The 22,163-nt window shown below is 36.2% G+C and overlaps 7 protein-coding genes across 7 annotated transcripts, besides 3 other annotated features; 4 read left to right on the top strand and 3 right to left on the bottom strand.

Moving 5' to 3' along the window:
• Window positions 1–313: 313 nt before the first annotated feature.
• On the bottom strand, window positions 314–598 carry YAL064W (uncharacterized protein; the record flags this gene model as incomplete). Its single annotated transcript, NM_001178206.2, has 1 exon — window positions 314–598. The coding sequence occupies one exon, from the start codon at window positions 596–598 to the stop codon at window positions 314–316; it is 285 nt and encodes a 94-aa protein (NP_009337.2).
• A 7,822-nt stretch (window positions 599–8,420) lies between these two features.
• Window positions 8,421–8,801, top strand: TDA8 (Tda8p; the record flags this gene model as incomplete). Its single annotated transcript, NM_001180041.1, has 1 exon — window positions 8,421–8,801. The coding sequence occupies one exon, from the start codon at window positions 8,421–8,423 to the stop codon at window positions 8,799–8,801; it is 381 nt and encodes a 126-aa protein (NP_058136.1).
• Window positions 8,802–9,737: 936 nt separating this feature from the next.
• On the bottom strand, window positions 9,738–10,118 carry YAL064W-B (uncharacterized protein; the record flags this gene model as incomplete). Its single annotated transcript, NM_001180042.1, has 1 exon — window positions 9,738–10,118. The coding sequence occupies one exon, from the start codon at window positions 10,116–10,118 to the stop codon at window positions 9,738–9,740; it is 381 nt and encodes a 126-aa protein (NP_009336.1).
• Window positions 10,119–10,212: 94 nt separating this feature from the next.
• YAL065C (uncharacterized protein) lies at window positions 10,213–10,599 on the top strand (the record flags this gene model as incomplete). Its single annotated transcript, NM_001179897.1, has 1 exon — window positions 10,213–10,599. One exon carries the CDS (start codon window positions 10,213–10,215, stop codon window positions 10,597–10,599), a length of 387 nt encoding a protein of 128 aa, NP_009335.1.
• Window positions 10,600–13,147: 2,548 nt separating this feature from the next.
• Window positions 13,148–14,929, top strand: SEO1 (putative permease SEO1; the record flags this gene model as incomplete). Its single annotated transcript, NM_001178208.1, has 1 exon — window positions 13,148–14,929. The coding sequence occupies one exon, from the start codon at window positions 13,148–13,150 to the stop codon at window positions 14,927–14,929; it is 1,782 nt and encodes a 593-aa protein (NP_009333.1).
• Window positions 13,617–14,167: an origin of replication (ARS103; Autonomously Replicating Sequence; replication origin of very weak function).
• Window positions 14,930–19,456: 4,527 nt separating the features above from the next.
• YAL067W-A (uncharacterized protein) lies at window positions 19,457–19,684 on the bottom strand (the record flags this gene model as incomplete). The annotated part of the gene is made up of 1 exon (NM_001184582.1): window positions 19,457–19,684. One exon carries the CDS (start codon window positions 19,682–19,684, stop codon window positions 19,457–19,459), a length of 228 nt encoding a protein of 75 aa, NP_878038.1.
• Window positions 19,685–19,994: 310 nt separating this feature from the next.
• Window positions 19,995–20,357, top strand: PAU8 (seripauperin PAU8; the record flags this gene model as incomplete). The annotated part of the gene is made up of 1 exon (NM_001180043.1): window positions 19,995–20,357. The coding sequence occupies one exon, from the start codon at window positions 19,995–19,997 to the stop codon at window positions 20,355–20,357; it is 363 nt and encodes a 120-aa protein (NP_009332.1).
• Window positions 20,358–21,362: 1,005 nt separating this feature from the next.
• Window positions 21,363–22,163: a telomere (TEL01L; Telomeric region on the left arm of Chromosome I; composed of an X element core sequence, X element combinatorial repeats, and a short terminal stretch of telomeric repeats).
• Window positions 21,388–21,457: an origin of replication (ARS102; Autonomously Replicating Sequence).

Here is a 22,163-nt window from a genome sequence, read left to right as displayed (position 1 = left end):
ATGCTACAACGGAACTAGGCTTCTTATATATCGTGGTCCTACAAGATCTTGGTATCTCGTTTGCTTACTTTGAAGCTTCACTGATATATAGTACTTAAACCACTTTTATGTTCATGGATAATCGTAATTGTACTACGCTGGTACCAGTTATGAACCCTATCAAATCATCATTGAACACTGCTATTTTTAACTAATCAAGATATATATGCGGCGTACTTTATAATTTCACGACACTATTGAAAGCAAACTAAAAATCAAGTAAATACCTATCCAAGTTGCGGGCTCTGGATTTATGTGGCCTTAAATTTTCGACCTATGGTTCGCTATTCAATATTAGAAAACCAAAATTAGGTACAAGTACTGATTGCGTCCGTGATTTGAAGAGCAGCGTTAAAAGATTACAAGATTTTGCGTGTCTTGGCCGACACTTAACTTTAAGCGTCTCGACTTGGTAACATGAGTTGCCAAAAGTTTTTCTCTCCAATCTGAATATGGGGAACCGGAATCTGTCTTTGACCTGACTTTCAAATTGTTGCATATGTAAAAAAAAAACAGAAGAAATATTATCTTGTCCTTCTAGCGATGCAAAAGGATTCATTACAAATCGTTGCAAAGGCCGAAAAGTTGCAGTATATTCGCATTGCTTATTTGAAGTACGTTTGTATACACATCGATAGTATTCATTAACACCACAACGGCTGAGTATACTATGTCAAACAGCACAATAAAGCCTGTCTGCGATTTTTTCCTCTACGTTCAAAAATCTCATTCAAGGCATAATCCCATATGTTGAAGATCGCTACCCATTGTTACAGGCAAACTGAATTTTTGGAAATGAGCTTGTACTTAGTAAATTTCTCTTTGCTTGCATCTTTTTCTTCCTTGTCAAAAAATAAAAGATACTCATTTTAAAAGCGCAGCCATATTGACTAAGTAAGTAATTATAATACTATGAGTAATTTTTGAGTACTGTGCTCATTTATTAGCTGCTTTTCTGAGAAAGATCCTCGATAATCAACTCCAGGTTAGTGGGGCGCTTCTACGGTCTCTTCTAACCAATTGTTCCCCGTGAGTTGCTTTCTCCGAAAACCTTATTATACATTAGGGTTATAAGAAAATTTTCTTTTTCCCGTAGATTAACTTGCAATGCCGAACTTCTAGATGTCACACCAGACCGTTTGACACCGCCATTTTCCTTCCTTTTCGGAAAAATGTGCCGATAAATGGTAAGACGCGACGCCACCGCTGCGAATATTGCGCTTATGATGAAGCAAAAGGAAAAAGCAAGTTCCCCTTAAATTCGTATAACTGTTTCATCAATCTTTAGTTCTGGCATTTGAAAGTTAATTAAACTTTTCTTCGTGGTTTCTACAGGAGTTCTGCATGTGCGTAATTCGAAGCCTGTGAAGGAAAAAGTATTGTCCTAAACAACAGCCGTAGAATACGTCAACTATAGTTTAAAATATTTTCTGGCTCTACCCGGTGCGATAGGTCTGGCTCTTTTCTATTTACTTTTGTTTGGAGTTGTTGAGGCCGATACCCGTCTAGATGTAAATATGAAATAACAGTTCGAGGTTTTATTACGAGAATGGAAAGGGTAATGGATTGGAGCATGTGTAAATGTCAATAGCAGAAAAAATTTACCGCAAATTGTTTCGTAGTCTTATCTTCATCGGACACTCAAGGGTTGCATAATTTTTACCCAAAGGAACAGTATACTTTTTTAATAAAAAAATCATGTTACCTATGGAGTATTGTAAGCATTTTCAGAAACTCGTCTTTTGAGTTCTAAATGCATCATACAACAACAACAATTTCTTATTACTGTGTCCTTTTGGGATTTTTCAGCCTTCCTGGCTTACCCAAAATAGCCTCTCAAGGTGAAAAAAACCATGCCTGCAAGCGGATCTAAGGATGAGTAGCTGGATTACAATAAATCCTGAATTTTCTCTGAGTGTCAACTTTGTCAGCGCTTGTTAAAGGGCTACTACGCTGAAAAAGAACCTGAACCCCGTTAATAGGTTGACGATTTTATGACTTGGTATGCTATTCCATACGGCGGCTCTCCTGATTGCGGTGGGTCATTGCTATAACAGTAAAATCAAGGAAGATAACAGGAAGAGTAACTTTAGTACAATAAATCTGTTGTCTACCGAGGATTATAATTGTTCGGCTTTCACACTAAGTTGAAAGGGGACTCAGGAAATGACAGGGTACGTTTTAGTTTCTTCAAATAAATCTTCCACACCCAGCTTCAATGTGGTAAACGGGGGAAAGTTGATTAGTTGATGTTGACACGTATATTTAACTGATGTAGAGAAGAACAACATACTACTAACGTCACAGTCAATTGTGCCAGTTTTCCAATCAAGATAATGTAAAAGTAATTGATATATGTTCGTACTGGTTTCCCAATTTCCGGGAAAAACTGTGTACATGGGTGCAATTCCTTGTGGTTATTTCCTTTTAAGTTATATTGCCAACCACATCATAGTACTATTTGCGGTCACTTCAGAAGATATGTTTGCTCCTTTGACCATGATATAGACCAGACCAACTGTACCGCTTCAGACTTCAGAGCATTAGGAATAAGCACCACTATTACACAACCATAGAGCTACTCTTACTGCCACGTAGGTAAAACACTTGCTACTACACACACTCGTAGTGACTCATCTGACTATATTACCGGTTGTTAAGAGGCACCAGTTCAAGCACGCCATCAAGAGTACCGAATAATCTCTTCTGTATCAAGTATTCTACCTTTATGTCTGACCCACGTATTATGTGGAGCAATTACGTATTTTTCTCATATCAGCTTTGTTTTTACTCAACTTTAATATCTTAGAGAAACAGATCTTGATGTTACAGCAAGGTCAAGAAAATATTTTGACAAAAACATACTAGTTTCATCCTTAGTAGTTGGTTCTATGAATGCTGTACTTGAAGCTATTGTTCATAAAATCCTTAAGTTTTACCAACGGTATAATATCCTGCTATTAAATCTGCAATTACTTTTGCGAAAAGAAGGAAAACAGGCAAAACAAAAGCAAAAAAATTGGCATCCCAATTTCTTATAATATAATAGTATAACGGATGTACACCATGCTTTCAATAATAAGAGGTTTGCTGAAAAGGGCAACTATCTGACTAGTTCAGAGCCATGCAAAAGTTAAGGATGAAAATGCCAAATAAGAAGATATTACGGAGTACATTCATTTCAAAAAGAAGAATGTATACTGCTTAGATAAGAGGATCGAGTTTTTATATTTCCGACCAAATAAGCAGTCGAAAACTTTTGATGCACCAAACACCGTTCTTGAGAGCCAAGCACAGATGCAATTGTTCTGCCCTTCTTCCAAATTATGAATTGTGCATCATATCGTAAGGCCAGCCACATAAAAAAAAGGACCAAAAAACTCAGTATGCAGGCGAATATTCATCATACAGTCTAGCTGCCCTCACTACTTCCAAAAAAATGGGCTAGTGTTGTACGGTTTATGCCATATATCCAGAGTTAGCATAACTATGCACTACCGCTTTTCGAACAAAAAGTTTGCGAGACCTAGTTCATTGAATATGACTTACCAAAAAAGGATACTAAGATCCTGATAATAAAGTCAATAACTTGAATTTTAGGTGGAATATCTCTTATGCCTTTATTTTCAACAATCATTATAGACTAACTCTACCAGCAGATTATGATGCCGTTCTTCTAGTCGAGCACATGGTCAAAATAGTCAATAAAAAGGCCCAGAAATGGCGGTAAATTAGTGGTCGTAGTAAGCAAAATAATTTCCTAATTCCTTCCAAATGGGGTTTTCAAAAAGCTGACTCACGTAATTGATCAATACTTCACTAAAGAAGAATCATATGAATAAAACCAAAATCAACACTAATTGAGAGACTTAGCGGCCAAAGCTTAATCATCATTACATAGAGTATATGAAGGGGGGAGTAAGTGAATATGCAAGGGTGGGAAACGGCAAAGTATTTTTATGCAAAAAGCGTATTTACAAATCCCGTAAACTCATGATGTAAATTTTGTAACCAGCTTTCGCTGAGACTATTTCTTTTGCAAAAGAAATATTCAATAAATTAACAATTTTCAAACAAATTACCAATCAATGTTCGATAACTTGCAAGAGAGATATCATCATTTGGCTTTTGTGATAAATTTACAAAACGTAATGTTGTATCGAGATATATTGAGTTACAAGTTTTCCTCTCTTTTCCCGAAGCGCCAGACCCCCATATAAAAAATAAGGTTTATAGCGGGCATTATGCGTAGATCAGGGCTTAAATTTTTCATTGCAGAAGTCCAATTTCAGACTCAGTATGGTTTGTTGTAGTACCGGTGTAAAAGATGGTGTTATTAAGACTGATTTGGTAGCTCAGGTATTTCATTCAATAAAATTGTGAAAGAGAACCTGGAATATAGAATGGAAATATATATCCTGCTACTAACCCCAATGGAAGGTGACGATCGCTTCTTGTGCGTTCCAATACCTGCTTTTGAATGTGCGAGTGGAAATATTCTAGAGGAACAAATTGATATTTTCAAATCAGAATTCATCAAATATATGTACTCGGTAAAAACCAAGGACGTGATGAAGTTGAGCTATTGTCTTTATGGGAAATTGATTTTTTTGTTTAATATGAATAATGCAATTTTACTTCTCAGCTCAAGTAATGTAAAGATTCAGTAGCCGTCATCAAATAGACTAAAAATTAAAAAATAAGATTCAATCTGGTATGATAATGATAGATGAGAAGAAATTGCAAGAAAACGAATAAATACCTTATCTCTTTGAACAGAATATCTTAAAGGGCATACAGTCGCAATAACGTCTACTCATTGGTGTGTGTGTGTTAAAAACGGTATGTTTATTATCTAGACAGCCAAAAAATAAGATCTATTCAAACATGGAATATAGCGTATTATACTAATGAGAAAAAAAGTATAAGTATCAATACCAATCACCATCTGACCATAAACTCTCTAAACATAAATAATAAAGGTGTTGAGAGTTATTATCCTAATTGATCAATTAATTTGAAGCAAACTTATTATGTTAAAGAAAAAGGGATGTCACAATCCTAACTATAATTTCTACACTATACTCTGTAGACGTACAAAGTGGTTTGAACCGACTATATTCTCTTTATTTTTGACAATCCATTACGATATACGATTAAGAATACCATGTTATTTTTATGAAAATCTGTGATTTTTTTGTTTTCATCCACTTTTTATTTTTGTCACGTAGTGCACTTTGATTAATACAAAAAAAAAAAAACGCTGCAAAAGCATCAACTACATAAATTCATTAGGACACATTCCTCATTACCACCTAGGTCTAATTTTTACTTTTAAATTAATATTATTCTTTATATGATGAGGTAAAAAGCATTATATTCGTTGTAAACTCATATACTTATCCTCATTTTAGGCACCGTCAGGTACTAAGGGCTAAAGTATCAGAGCCGCATTTCAACAGTGTGCAGAGATTTTAGAAACATTATCACGCACTGCGTTTTGCTTTGTTTACCCGTAACGAGTATACAGTGGATTTTCTGGTGTTAAAGCATATTGCCCTTTCGGCAATACTTGATGCCCTAAACATTTTCATCCTGGAACATACGAGTAAGAGCGCATTTATGTGCCTATATTTCTCGTCTTTTACTGGTGCTGAATTTCTTATTTTCCACAGAAAACAATCATGTTAATAAATTATGCACTGTGCTAATTTTTCAATTAAGGTTCTGTTACCCCTCTATCACCGACAGCAACACGTACTGATGTTTTATTTCCATTATAATTCCGTAAGAATGGTGTTTATAGGTAGTCTAAAGAACGTGCATCAGAGAAGAATGACCGTCGCAAAAAATGACTACTTAAACTATTTTTTACCTTTTCAAACTTAACTGAGATAGTTATCTCTATTATTACCAGTGGCACACACGTGAACTACATCACTCACCACTATTGTCTTAGGATTAAACTTCAGAGAAAACTCAAGATTTTATAGTAATTCAGCCGAAGACATTCAAGTCCTGAGAGATAATGTAGACACTTTAAGGAAAGTACCGAAAATAAAGCACATGTAAAGCATTAAGCTCTGTACCCTATAAAAATTGGCTGCATTCAAACAACAATGTTTGAAATTTTTGCAAAAGTTATCGAAAAAGATTGCTGTTTTCAGCCTTGTTCAGATCATGTCTCAAAAATGAGAAACGGGGACTCTCATAATCAGTACCTCGTATTTTCCTTATAGTTTCGTTATTAAAAATTTTTTTGCTGCTAATTTAAGTACGCTTTTGGTCATAAATGCTACTCACCAGTAAAATTATTGACATGATTAAAATACATTTCAGAACTTTACGGATTGAAAACTTTAAAGAACCTTTCAATCCATGTTGCTGGAGGGCCGTGAATCCACGAATTACAGCAAAAGAAGACAGTAACTACTTAGGGTTCAATAATTACTTGCATAAACACACACTAACAACCAAATCGTACTAAAATTTGCAATTAACAAAATTTCATCATATCACGCTGAATTATGTACGGCTTCTTAATGCAATAGTTTGCCTGAATTTTGCTTACTCGTGCTGCCGGGGACACTTAGCAGTTGGGAGGCCGTTTCTCCCATATATTACATAATTTTCTGTCCTTCTTAGAGGAAGATGCTGAAAATCAAAAGAAAACCGTCAATAGGACCAGATTTTGTGGGCCAATTGGGCCAGACACATGACACCCTAGGAAGTTTAACGGTATACAACTCAAGGACGAGGAGTATTCGGAAACTACCGGTTTTTAACAAGCTGCAGATTTCCAGTAGCTGTTTTGTTTGCGACTACGGATAAAAATTCATACTTTAGGAAGTGAAGCAATATAAAAAATCATGCTGCATCCTAATTCGTAAAGTTTGTTAGGAATATTATTGTAAACAAGGAACCGTTTCAGTAAACTTGCTCTCTACTCTTCTAAGCTGTAATCTAAAAAAAGGGATAAAACAATGATTTTGATTATCTGCAACTTCTGGAAGCTCGAGATACTACTCTAGACGAGATACCTATTAATTGTTTTCCTAAAAAATCAGGAACAGTTCCTGACAGCTTTCGGCTCCTTCTTGTTCTGGAAAGGATCTTCAAATCCGCTTCCCCTTAGCAGTCCTCGCTACGACTTCTTCTGAAGTATTTTGATTTTTGGCTGCATTTACCTTTTATTGCCGAAAATCTTATTTTCCAAGAAAAGCTTATTTTGCATTAGGTTTAAAAAATTTCTTCTTTCCCGTAGATTGACTTGCAGCGTCAAAATTCCGGAGGTCTCACGAGATTTTTTGACATCGATTTTTGACATCTATTTTTCCTTCCTTTTTCTTTCTTTTCCTGCGCACACCGATAAAGAAGTAGTACAACAGACGACGTCAAAATAATCCTCTTGTGATGAAGCAAAAGAGGAAGAGTATAATCCTTTTCCGCTCGTACAAATATTTTTTTTTGATAATAAAATTTGGCACTTCGGAGCTTATCGTATCTTCTCCTGGAGTTCCTCAAGACTTTTACTTCAGCCCGTTTAGGAATGCACAAAAGCAAATAGGATTCGTTACAACCGCTGCAGGACCCTTTAGGACTGCATCAAGGTAAGTCTCGCTGCACCTAAACGCAAAATGCGGTTGTAACCTTTTTAATTTTTTTCTTGAACTTGTTGAGTCGTAATAAATCGTTTCTGGGAAGGGGAAGGTAATAATGCAATGGAATCTGCGTTACTCACATGTGCAGATATCAGCGACAAAAAGTGTTGTAGGGACGTTTCGATACCAAAATTTCCTAAGTACTACGCGGGAACATCACTACGCTAAACAAATCGTTGCGCATACATCTGATCGAAAAAAGACAGTTCCCAAAACAATGACATATGAAGAGACCAGCATCAGAATTTTCATCATTAACAGCATGGCTTAAAGTTATTGTTTAATATACCCATACCTGATTGACGAACCAAGAAATGCCTCATCACTATTTATTTTTGGCACTCTTCACCTACCTGGCCACGTCCAATGTTGTTTCAGGAAGTACACAAGCATGCTTGCCAACGGACCCGAGGAAAAATGGGATGAATGTCAACTTTTGTACTCATTACTGAATTCAACAACGTATTCCTACCCGCAATATATGACTTCTGGATATGCCTCGAATTGGAATTAGGTTCCGTTGGCGGACAGACGGATTTCTCAATTGACTACGATCTTTCTTGTGTTATCTCTTCAGGAACTTTTAAATGTGCTCAATCAGATGCTTATGGAAACTGGGGATGCAGAGGTCATAGTGAATGTTCAAAATAGCCAGGAAAGACCTATTGGAGTACTGATTTACTTGGTTTCTATACTATCCCAAAAAACGCTACTCTAGAAATGACAGGTTACTTTTTACCACCACAAACAAGTTCTTACACGTTCAGGTTTGCTAAGGTCGATGACTCTGCAATTCTATCAGTCGGTGGCGACGTTGCATTCGGATGCTGTGCACAAGAGCAACCTCCAATTACATCCACAAACTTTACGATTAATGGTATCAAGCCATGGCAAGGAAGATTGCCCGATAACATTGCAGGGACTGTGTATATGTATGCTGGATTCTACTGTCCAATGAAGATTGTCTACTCAAACGCTGTTTCTTGGCATACACTGCCAGTTAGCGTGGAATTGCCTGATGTTACTACTGTTAGCGATGATTTTGCAGGGCACGTTTACTCTTTTGACGATGACCTAACAGCCCAATTGTACTATCCCTGATCCTTCAAAACATACTACTAGCACCATCGCAACTACCACTTCGACTTCTACTGAGATGACTACTGTCACTGGCACTAATGGTCAACCAACTGACGAAACCGTTATTGTTGCTAAAAGTCCAACCACTGCCACCTCATCCAGTTTGTCATCATCTTCTTCAGAACAAATAACCAGCTCTATCACGTCTTAGCATCCAATTATTACCCCATTCTATCCTAGCAATGGAACTTCTGTGATTTCCTCCTCAGTAATTTCTTCCTCAGACACTTCTTCTCTAGTCATTTCTTCCTCAGTCACTTCTTCTCTAGTCACTTCTTCTCCAGTCATTTCTTCTTCATTCATTTCTTCCCCTGTCATTTCTTCTACAACAACCTCCACTTCTATATTCTCTGAATCATTTAAATCATCCGTCATTCCAACCAGTAGTTCCACCTCTGGTTCTTCTGAGAGCGAAACTAGTTCAGCTAGTTCTGTCTCTTCTTCCTCTTCTATCTCTTCTGAATCACCAAAGTCTACATATTCGTCTTCATCATTACCACCTATTACCACTGCAACAACAAGCCAGGAAACTGCTTCATCATTACCACCTGTTACCAGTACAACAACAAGTCAGGAAATTACTTCATCATTACCACCTGTTACCAGTGCAACAACAAGTCAGGAAATTACTTCTTCATTACCACCTGTTACCAGTACAACAACAAGTCAGGAAATTACTTCATCATTACCACCTGTTACCAGTACAACAACAAGTCAGGAAATTACTTCTTCATTACCACCTGTTACCAGTGCGACAGCAAGTCAGGAAATTACTTCATCATTACCACCTGTTATCAGTACAACAACAAGCCAGGAAACTGCTTCTTCATTACCACCTGCTACCACTACAAAAACGAGCGAACAAACCACTTTGGTTACCGTGACATCCTGCGAATCTCATGTGTGCACTGAATCCATCTCCTCTGCAATTGTTTCCACGGCCACCGTTACTGTTAGCGGTGCCACAACAGAGTATACCACATGGTGCCCTATTTCTACCACAGAGATAACAAAGCAAACTACGGAGACAACAAAGCAAACCAAGGGGACAACAGAGCAAACCACAGTAGTTACAATTTCTTCTTGTGAATCTGACGTATGCTCTAAGACTGCTTCTCCAGCCATTGTATCTATAAGCACTGCTACTATTAACGGCGTTACCACAGAATACACGACATGGTGTCCTATTTCCACCACAGAATCGAGGCAACAAACTACGCTAGTTACTGTTACTTCCTGCGAATCTGGTGTGTGTTCCGAAACTGCTTCACCTGCCATTGTTTCGACGGCCACGGCTACTGTGAATGATGTTGTTACGGTCTATCCAACATGGAGGCCACAGACTACGAATGAAGAGTCTGTCAGCTCTAAAATGAACAGTGCTACCAGTGAGACAACAACCAATACTGGAGCTGCTGAGACAACTACCAGTACTGGAGCTGCTGAGACGAAAACAGTAGTCACCTCTTCAATTTCAAGATTCAATCATGCTGAAACACAGACGGCTTCCGCGACCGATGTGATTGGTCACAGCAGTAGTGTTGTTTCTGTATCCGAAACTGGCAACACCAAGAGTCTAATAACTTCCGGGTTAAGTACTATGTCGCAACAGCCTCGTAGCACACCAGCAAGTAGCATAATAGGATCTAGTACTGCCTCTTTAGAAATCTCAACCTACGTTGGTATTGCCAATGGTCTGTTGACCAATAATGGCATAAGTGTTTTTATTTCCACCGTATTGCTGGCAATCGTATGGTAAACGCACGGCATCATCTTATATTAATAATTCTATCATCACGCTTATAGTGTTTACACATTTTTTCCCATTTACTTCGTTCTTTAATATATTAAATACCATAGGATTCATAAACCTTTTTAAATGTCTAAGAGTACATTTTTAGCCTAACTATTCGGCTTTGCATTATTTTGTTTCAGATGTGTTGTTATCAAAAAATATTACCACAATAAAATAAGTGTTTACATAGAGTTTGTTTCGAGGTATCTGTGTTTTAACATTATTAATTCTCTTGTTAGTTAATGGCCATTCACACATTCTTTTAATATCAATTTCAGGTTAAGCGGGGCAAAAAATCTGTTTTCCAAAAAAGCTTATGACTTATTTCCCTTAATGGAACTGCAAATACACCTAAAAACATAAAGTTTGTAAATGCCAAGAAAAATACTATTTATCCAATTAATAAACAAGTTGTGAAAATCTTAGGTAAACACCCACGTAGTCTTTTTTTATAACCTCTAATATCTCAGTGACTTTATGTTATGTACGCTTAATGCTTAAAAAATGCAGAGAAGTTTCTCAGCGAAAAATTTATATCCAAGCCAATGGAAAAGAAAACTATGTTGTTAAGCTCAGTTTCGCATAACCAGCTCGTACTTGCAGGTCATTTCTACATGGAATAATGATAAGAACTTTAATGACGCTTGTTTATGCATCTATTCTTCATTTTTATTTAACAAATTGCATACATTAGGCGTTTGGAGAAACTCTTAGACCATGGGAGGAGCTTATAAACATCTATATCCAGCCCTGTGTTTTCAGTAGCTTCTTGTAACTAGACTTCAAAACAAATATTTTTTACTTGTGCCAAAAACGGACGTCACAAATTACTGCTTTCAACAAAATTGGTAATCACTGTGATCAAATTTAATTAATGGACTTGTGCATATTTTAAAACGCTCGTTAAACTTCGGCTTTCTTGGCAAAAAATCATTTTAAGACTGGCTAATACTAAAGTTGAATATCAAAATTTTGGTTTTTGGGGTGAGTCTGATTTTAGATCCTTTAGAACGCATCTCCAGCTACTAGTTCCACCCAGAATTCCCGAACTATTCCGACAATCAAGAGCTCTTACATATATCAGGCGAAACGGTTATACATAAATTCAAAATTTTTGTACTGTGATTTTCTATATACATGATGTATCGGAAGCTGTATGCTTTTCAAGCATTTTTGTTTGGATTTCTTTAATATATATTTGTACAGGTAATGATAATATGAGTAAAGTAAGCCTGCAAAGAATTCGTAGCCTGTAGAAAAATAAGTTAAAGAGAAAGACAGTAAGCTTTGTAAGCATGAAACCATATGAAATAAAGTGATATAATTTTATGTTTCTGATTTGCACATGGTTCATTTTAACCAATATTAATTGGATTGGAAGAATGTGACGAGTAATTGGTATTGAATGAAGAATACTTCTTTTTACAAGAGATAACATGATGGTGCTTTTGAAATAAAGTTATCCGTATAACGTTATTATATCATGATGTCCGTCATTATGATCAAAAATAGTATATCCGATTCATTCTTCTTTGCAGCCAAGATGCAAAGTATATCGCTAAATTTTACCATGAGCGCAACAGCTGTATATTAATACGCTATTTGCTAATATATCGAACATAAAAATGTTTTAATTACGTTAAAATATGTAAATCCTCTGAGCTTTGATAGCAAATTCTCAGATACTGTCAATTTCTTATCTGAAAAACCATTTGGTTTGACGTTCCTTTCATAACTAAACCAATTACAAAAAGTGCAGAAATGTCATGGATACCATTGGCCTTAGATTTTTTAGAAGAGACTGGTAACCGCGAGTAGAGCAACCAACTCACAATGCATAACTAAGATACAAACTTTATCTATAATATCGAATAGCTTGGTGAGATATTCATCTCATTCAATTCTAATTGGTCAAATATCTACAATGCCGTCTGCTTTATGTCTTTTTCTAAAGGCATCGATTTTATGTGTGGATAATTGCATCGCAGTAATATGTAGAGCACAATTTGTAGAAATCGGAATTGGAGGTATCGGATCTTGTTGAATATCCACCAATGTCTTACCCCTGTATTTTAACAAGAGTTTACGCTGTTATATGGTTAAAGGTGTGGACGCCTTGAAGGTTTACCTTACCGAATGACACCTTTACAATAGTCAGATCACGTTCTGTGGCGTTATCCAAAGTTAGCGCAGTTTTCCGATGGTCCAATGTAATCATTAGAAATAGTAAAAACTGTGTAATGGTAAAGATTGTGTCACTGGAAAAAAACTGCTACAAATAATAAATAAATAAAAAAATACGAAAGCACAGTACTACGGGTGCCTCCACAAATAGATAAGAAACCAAGCGGAGACATGCGTTTAGATGAGGATATAAATTATTTATACAACCAGACTATATAAAAGAGCATCTAGTTTACCTGTTATGATGAATGGACATTCGCTACATATCTTACTCTCTATTTGTTAAAAAAAATTACAAAGAGAACTACTGCATATATAAATAACATACATGTATTCAATTGTTAAAGAGATTATTGTAGATCCTTACAAAAGACTAAAATGGGGTTTTATTCCAGTAAAGCGGCAGGTGGAAGACCTGCCAGATGACTTAAATTCAACAGAAATTGTCACTATCTCCAACAGTATCCAGAGTCATGAAACAGCTGAAAATTTCATCACGACTACAAGTGAAAAAGATCAACTACATTTTGAGACTAGTAGCTATAGTGAACATAAAGACAATGTGAACGTTACTAGAAGTTATGAATATAGAGATGAAGCCGATAGGCCATGGTGGAGATTTTTCGATGAACAAGAGTATCGGATCAATGAAAAGGAAAGATCTCACAATAAATGGTATAGTTGGTTCAAACAGGGTACCTCTTTCAAAGAAAAAAAATTATTAATTAAATTGGATGTCCTTTTAGCCTTTTATTCTTGTATTGCTTATTGGGTGAAATATCTGGATACGGTTAATATAAACAACGCTTACGTTTCGGGAATGAAGGAAGATTTAGGCTTTCAAGGTAATGATTTGGTGCATACTCAAGTAATGTACACAGTTGGTAATATTATATTTCAATTGCCATTTTTGATTTACCTGAACAAGCTCCCATTAAACTATGTTTTACCAAGCCTCGACTTATGTTGGTCGCTTTTAACCGTTGGTGCTGCATATGTCAATTCTGTACCACACTTGAAAGCAATTAGGTTTTTCATTGGGGCTTTTGAAGCGCCAAGTTATTTGGCATACCAATATTTGTTTGGTTCCTTTTACAAACATGATGAAATGGTGCGTCGTTCTGCTTTTTACTATTTGGGCCAGTATATCGGTATTCTATCCGCTGGTGGGATCCAGTCAGCCGTATATTCATCGTTAAATGGTGTAAATGGTTTAGAGGGATGGAGATGGAACTTTATTATTGACGCTATTGTGTCTGTCGTAGTGGGCCTTATTGGATTTTACTCCCTGCCAGGTGACCCATACAACTGTTATTCTATTTTCTTAACTGATGATGAAATTAGGTTGGCGAGGAAAAGATTAAAAGAAAACCAAACAGGTAAAAGTGATTTTGAAACAAAAGTATTCGATATTAAACTGTGGAAAACAATTTTCAGTGATTGGAAAATATACATTTTAACTTTATGGAATATTTTCTGTTGGAATGACAGTAATGTTTCATCTGGGGCATACCTACTATGGTTGAAATCTTTGAAAAGATACTCTATTCCTAAGCTCAATCAGTTATCCATGATTACTCCGGGTTTAGGTATGGTTTATTTGATGCTTACTGGTATTATTGCAGATAAATTACACTCTCGTTGGTTTGCGATTATTTTTACTCAGGTTTTCAATATCATTGGTAACTCCATATTAGCCGCTTGGGACGTCGCAGAAGGAGCCAAATGGTTTGCATTTATGCTGCAATGTTTTGGTTGGGCTATGGCTCCTGTTTTATACTCTTGGCAAAACGATATTTGTCGCCGAGATGCTCAAACTAGAGCTATTACTTTAGTTACAATGAATATTATGGCTCAATCATCTACCGCATGGATAAGTGTTTTGGTTTGGAAAACAGAAGAAGCTCCCAGGTATTTAAAGGGGTTTACTTTCACTGCATGTTCTGCTTTTTGTCTCTCCATTTGGACTTTTGTTGTACTCTACTTCTATAAACGTGATGAAAGGAACAATGCCAAGAAGAACGGTATTGTGCTTTATAACTCTAAACATGGTGTGGAAAAGCCAACGTCAAAAGACGTTGAAACCTTATCAGTATCTGATGAAAAATAATACGAGAATAATTTCTCATCATCCAGCTTTAACACAAAATTCGCACAGTTTTCGTTAAGAGAACTTAACATTTTCTTATGACGTAAATGAAGTTTATATATAAATTTCCTTTTTATTGGATAATATGCCTATGCCGCATAATTTTTATATCTTTCTCCTAACAAAACATTCGCTTGTAAAGTATTATATTTAGGAAAAAAATAATCGATAAAGGCTCATCCGAAGATCAGTTAGATTCTTTTTGCAAGTCCTGAAGAAATTTTCACACTACTACTATAAAAAAAAAATATCATAAAAAGGTACATTACGTGCAACCAAAAGTGTAAAATGATTGGTTGCAATGTTTCACCTAAATTACTTCCCTAGTTCATCATTTAGAATTCAAAATATCGATCTATATATCTTTACTCATACCCACTATTGTTAGCTCCTTTCAATAAATGTTCCCTTTGCAACCTTAAAACCTGTAAGGATCAGTATTTTTTTTTTTTTTTTTTTGGTTCTCAAGTTTATATTACTTATTACCTTTTCAAACCTGTAGATTGGAAGAAAAGATGTTTTAATTAATTGGGAGGCAATAAGAGAGGGTCCAAAAGTTTGATATTTATTTTTTGAACTACAATGTACTTTTAATTAAGTTCTGCAATATATAAATCAGGTTTCAAAGTACTGCGGTATTGAGCTGATGGAAATATAATTTTAGTTGTTATCTTTAGGATTTACTAAGCTTATTATTTATCTGCGGATCTTCTAATGCCTCAATGTACGCGCCAGGCATGGCTGAACCTAACCAATCCGGGTTATTTAAGAAACTTCAGAACGCATTTAAAATTAACGTCAAATTGGTATGAATAACGGTAACTTAAGGGCCATTGCAATAAAATGGTTCGATACAAAAGAAGCGCCTACTAAAATATCACGAGAATAGTAAATGAAGTCTTAATTTTCTTCGAAAGCAAAATGATAATTACGAATTGCTTCTAAAATAAATATGAAGCTAGGTCGACTAAAATTGAACTACGTAACATTAGAACTTATGTGGAAGTAAAATGATGGTGTCACGTAAAATTTCAATGAGAGACCAACAGTACTAATCAACGTATGATTAACTCATATTCGAAATAATCTAGACAAAAAAAAAGGGAAAAAAAAGAAAATTTGCCCATGAACCCGCTTCGTTGACTACAAGCTCAAACCCGAATATCACATCTGCACGTCTCAGAAGTATATTGATGAAAAAAAGGTCTTTAGTTTTTTATATGTTGAGCAAAAATCCACTGGTTTACAAAGTAGTAAATACGGCGATGCCTATCCTTTGCTACTACCATTTTTTCTTTCATAGTCCGAATGCAGTTATCATTCTAGTATTCTAAACAATAAAAGGGTGCTTTATACAGTAAGGCAAACAAGGACAACGGGGGTCATCAAAATTTACCTTAACGTATGAGACAAAAAAATTCACGTTACGATGAGGATAACGATATCAAGACAGTAAAATATTAATACTGTTGCACGCATGAAAGTTCTCAAGTTGTCTGCCCTTTGTAAGAACGTTACAATATTAGTGCATTTGATTAATGTTGATTCGGCCACATAATAAAGTTTTTTTTATTCCCTGATGCGCCATGTCAAAACTTAATTTGGATAAATGTCGCCTCCCTGCGTCAAAAATAAGGTTCTATAAAAGAAGTAAAACAGGGTCCGAGTTTTTATATCATACATTCATTTCAACCATTATGACAAAGTTTAGGAGTTACGCGTGCTACATTACTGTAAAAATTGTGCTACTTTCTAATTATTTTACAGACAAGAAGTGGATACCAATCTTATGGCAAAATGACAAAGTAAACAAATAGGTATCGTATGGGCAGAATATTTGGAGGAGTTAAGAAGATTTCTTAATGGAACTGATTAGAGGCAATTTGTCTTCAACATAACCAACGCATCAAAGGTCATCAAATGTTAGGTTAAGAACATAAATTATTGATTTATCACCAGCAGTTGAAAACTATTTAAGTTCTCATTAGTGACCACAACAAGCTACCTCTAGACCAACAGAAAACGGTGAAGGAGGGCATGAAATTGAAATTAAGATGGCTTTATTCAAAGCATTTGATGTATAAACATCTTTCATATACAAATCTTCAATACAGAAAAAAAAAAAAATGCAAAATGTATATTTAATATCTATTCCATCCTGTCAGTAGAACAAGGGTTTTTTATAAAAGATAAATTGAAGACGGTCGTGGCTCTTGAATAACATGTCTTTATGATGTGCATTTTCTGGCTGGGAATGTTGATGCACTTTTTATCAACGATTTTGTCTCCTTTGTGATAGATACTAAGAAAGCACAAGATAATCAACCCAGTAAGCGACAGAAGGGTCGACCTATAAAAATTAGCTCATCATTTCTCGGTAAGGTCGGGTTCACAAATTTTAAATCTCGTAAAATTTTGCAATGACTGAAGCACTCAATACAATTTAAAAGGATAAAGCAGTGGCAAAGATTGTTTATCAGAGATGTACGATCTGGTTATCCAGATATTTGAGATACTACCACCATAATATTAACTTTGTCGATTAACAATTTTTTTTGGAAACTCTGCCTTTTTTTTTACTACATCAAATCATGCTATCAAGCGTTTGAGAAAACTTAAGTTACTCCATGTAATGAGCAGGTCTAATGTAACAGTAAAACGAATAATGAATCAAATATTTGTATGAAAATTAATACACCCTCAAAGAAAGATTAAACCTGAAAGCCTAAAAAGTTTAATATTGAGATTGATAACTTTGTCATCAAAAAGCATCTGCAACTAACAAGTAACTATTCGGCAAGTACTAAACAGAGAAAATTCAATTTATCACAAGCTATCCACTTAAATTATGAGTTGCTTGTCATGTAGTGGCTTGTAAGAGCTATTGCATTGTTCTTCGTGCCATAACCGCAAGCGATTGACGATTCGTAGACCATTGAATACAGTGAATTTTTTAGGGCCTGTATTTGTCGTTATAACAACTGCTATTAAATTTTTCCCTAATGAGGTAAGTAGAAATTGACTTATTCTTACTTGCTTCCAAAAAAAGTACTCTCTAGTTATAGAGAGTAACAAGCATGTGAACTTGTTGTTCTTTTTCGATAATAAGGTTGTCGACGGTTGCCTCATCACAAAATAGACACATTTGATGTTGAACTACATAAATATTCAAACTTCAGGCCTTGAAACATCATAAAGTAGCTTTCCGGATCACTAGCTCATTATCAAAATGGAAAGATACTGAAATTGAAGACAAGAAAAGCATAGGTTTATTGTCCCTTGGTTATCTGGACCTTAATGGCTTTTACCTCAGAATATTTTCAAAAATAGCTTAACCTGGAAGTTTTATGAGTCTTTCAAGTTCTTAGCGTTTCGTACCTGGGTAATATTATGGTTACTACCAAGCCTTTACTGGATAATGTCCAGCAAGTGGGTTTACTCATTTATGATTTCTCTTTTTGTCCTCTTTTTCGAGCCAATATTTTTACCTGTCATTCATGTATTTTTCTCATAAGCTTTCGAAACAACTCCCTGTATTTACAAAGAAATTACTAAAAAAACATCAGATACGGGCACCAATGATCGGAAAGTTGTTTCAACAAACCTAATTTTGTACTTGTATACAAATATAGTCTGGGATAGTAGGTACTTTATCAATGCAACAGATTGTCAATAAGCGTCCAAAACAATTCTTCTTCAACCATTCTCTTTGAAAAAAGACGAAACTGCTAAGTTTAAGTCATTTCAGGATTTTGCCCCTTGCATAAAAGAGGCATTTGAAGTTTCTTTGAAAAAAGATGTATGATGCTGGGGAGGTATGGAAACCCGTTGACATGGGAGATTCTAAATTTTTTAAGGAAGCTCTTCAATGAAGGTTTACTTTGGTTCTCAAGAGAATTTTCACTGTTTACTGTTTCCCTCCATGCTTTCCTTTTTGATCTAAAGCTACTGTCATGCAATTATCAACCCCTATTTCGTATCTTATATCTTGAAAGCTTCTTTATGAAGAAAATAATAATTTTTTAACATCCAAGAATTTTATCTACGAGAATGGGACACAAATACAATTCTTATCAATCATTATAAATGAGCAAGAAAAATTTGGCAGTCTAGGAATGAAATCGGAAGGGAAATGAACGGCTACTTTTTCGGGAAGATTGTTTGGAAAACGAAGAGTTGTTCTTTGATGAATGCGATTTCCAAGCGTTCTTTGTGCGGAACTTTAATAACCTTTTAAGAATCCAAGGATTAAGAAAAATCCCACTTAGAAAGAAGAGTAGCCGAACGTTCTTACTCTCATATCCCTACTTAGGTTCAGTTAGCCGTACATATCAAACTACAATAATACTGCCCTGCTAAATTAGCGGTACCCTCTTTTAAATATGTATCTGTTTGATATCAACTTGTCTCATTACCATCCGCTTCTCAGCGGCTAAAATTACGTAATTGCACCAAGGCATTTGCCGAGAGTTCACAAGTTTACAGACCCTAACAGTATACGACTCCCAACACACGTTTAATGTTGTACGAATTCAAGAGATGGAAATATTTCCTCCGCGGAAGCCGTTTAAAGCAGACTGAATTCAGGCTTAGACAATAAGCTTCTGTACGAGGGTCCAAATCTAAAATTCGGATATTCTTTTTGACCGAAAAAGGAAATGTCACAGGCACAGAAAAGGGTTTTATAAGGCACCTCGGCACCCCTATAATTGGCATTCCCACATTCTGCGCATACGAATACACATAAGCGCCATAAAACAGTACTCCACATACGAAACCTATGAAAGATTTATGATTCGTTCAGAAACAAGAGCATCTCCATAGAGATAATGAGATTGTGTGAAAGATGAGATATAGAGAATATTTGATGAGGAACTGGTGCCAGTCAGCGATCGTTTAAATAGCAACAACCCATGAGGGAATGGGTATAAATAGAGCTGCTTCAACTATATGCCTTTGAGAATATGTCTTTATTCTTTCCTTTCCTGTTAAGCTTATATCAGCACTAACAAACAAAACAAATACAATGGTCAAATTAACTTCAATCGCCGCTGGTGTCGCTGCCATCGCTGCTACTGCTTCTGCAACCACCACTCTAGCTCAATCTGACGAAAGAGTCAACTTGGTGGAATTGGGTGTCTACGTCTCTGATATCAGAGCTCACTTAGCCCAATACTACATGTTCCAAGCCGCCCACCCAACTGAAACCTACCCAGTCGAAGTTGCTGAAGCCGTTTTCAACTACGGTGACTTCACCACCATGTTGACCGGTATTGCTCCAGACCAAGTGACCAGAATGATCACCGGTGTTCCATGGTACTCCAGCAGATTAAAGCCAGCCATCTCCAGTGCTCTATCCAAGGACGGTATCTACACTATCGCAAACTAGAGACAAACGCCAATTTTACGAACGGGTTTCCATAGAAATTGAAAATTAACGAACAAAATAAAATAAAAAAACTACTTTTTTTTGATGATATAAATACCGTAGATTATATAAATGTATATTAATATTATAGACCTATTTGATCAATGACGGTGTTCGTGAAGCATTTTATGAATACGATGAACATAAGAAAGAAACTTCTACACTATTGTAGAAAAAACGTGGACGGTAATAAAGCTAACAGTGTATGTCCAATAAACAACAATGAAATTGGAAATGTGCGGCTTCGCAACCTTTGTCCTTAAATAAAAATGAGTCGCTGCTTCGTTTTTCATTTTTTGGCGCGTCGCGTCGGGCCGTATAGAATATGCGTCACTTCTAAGAACAAGATTGCAGATCAGGGCAGTGCGAGTTACAAGTCATGGTACCAAACTCTCATTTAGAGACCCTCATTTTTTGACACGTAAAATATCAAGATTTCTGGGTTGGCATAGTTTTTTGTGTAACTGTAACTAGAAATAAAGCTGAGGGGTTAGTGTTCTATCAGCAATAAGATAGAGGGTGGTAAGATGAAGTGAGACAATATCGTAACGTCCGTTTTAGTATACGCCGCTGATAAGTTATATTACCGTAAAATTATTTGACATTTCGTTATAGATCCTATTAAATAACGTACCTATCACAGTATCGTCTTGACTAGATATAGTCCCTTCGTATGAGTAGTGTCACATACAAGATTAAAGATGCATCAGTTATGCTTTTAGGATATTGCGGTTAGCATATGGGAATGGAAATAAGATATAATTGTATCATAGCACCCGCATGAGTTTGAGCCACTACCGTATTATTGCTCGGTGAATAAAGAGTGTTACGACAGTGATGTGACATATTATTCTAATGTATGGCCTGTGTAAGTACGAAATATTCTGAAATAGCATCCGTTCAAGCAAATTGCAATATTGAGGAACTTTTACGTTAGTGATACCATGATAGTGTTGCTACCACAAGCCAATATGTTTATGTATTATTGTTGAAAAGTAGAATATTTTTATGTTTAGGTGATTTTTGTGGGGATTTTTCTGTAATATTGACATAAGTGTATATAAATGGAGTGGTAAGTATATGGTGCAAAAGTGGTATAACGTATGTATTAAGGGCAGTTATACAATATTTGGGACCGCCGAATGAGATATAGATATCAAAATGTGGATAATGATGGGCGTTATGGGTAAATGGCACAGGGTATAGACCGCTGAGGCAAGTGCCGTGCATAATGATGTGAGTGCATTTGGTACTGATTCAGTGAGAGATGGGCCATGGAGTGAAGTGGAATCTGAGAGTAGGGTAAGTTTGAGATGGTATATACTGTAGCATCCGTGTGCGTACGTAAAATCAGTATACAAGTGAGGGTGAGTATGGCATGTGGTGGTGGTATAAAGTGGTAGGGTAAGCACGTGTGTGTTATTTACGATCATTTGTTAGCGTTTCAATATGGTGGGTAGAAGAACAGTATGGTGAGTAGGTCATGGTGGATGGTAGGGTAATGGTAGGGTAAGTGGCAGTGGGTTGGATATGGGTAATTGGAGGGTAACGGTGGGTGAGTGGTAGTAAGTAGAGGGATGGATGGTGGTTCGGAGTGGTATGGTTGAATGGGACAGGGTAACGAGTGGAGGCAGGGTAATGGAGGGTAAGTTGAGAGACAGGTTGGCCAGGGTTAGATTAGGGCTGTGTTAGGGTAGTGTTAGGATGTGTGTGTGTGGGTGTGGTGTGGTGTGTGGTGTGGTGTGTGGGTGTGTGGGTGTGGTGTGG

Source organism: Saccharomyces cerevisiae, chromosome I (assembly GCF_000146045.2).
Source record: "Saccharomyces cerevisiae S288C chromosome I, complete sequence".
In the NCBI taxonomy this organism is placed as follows: Eukaryota; Fungi; Ascomycota; class Saccharomycetes; order Saccharomycetales; family Saccharomycetaceae; genus Saccharomyces; species Saccharomyces cerevisiae.
Note: the sequence above shows the minus strand (reverse complement) of the source record. Positions and strands in the feature narration are given on the sequence as shown.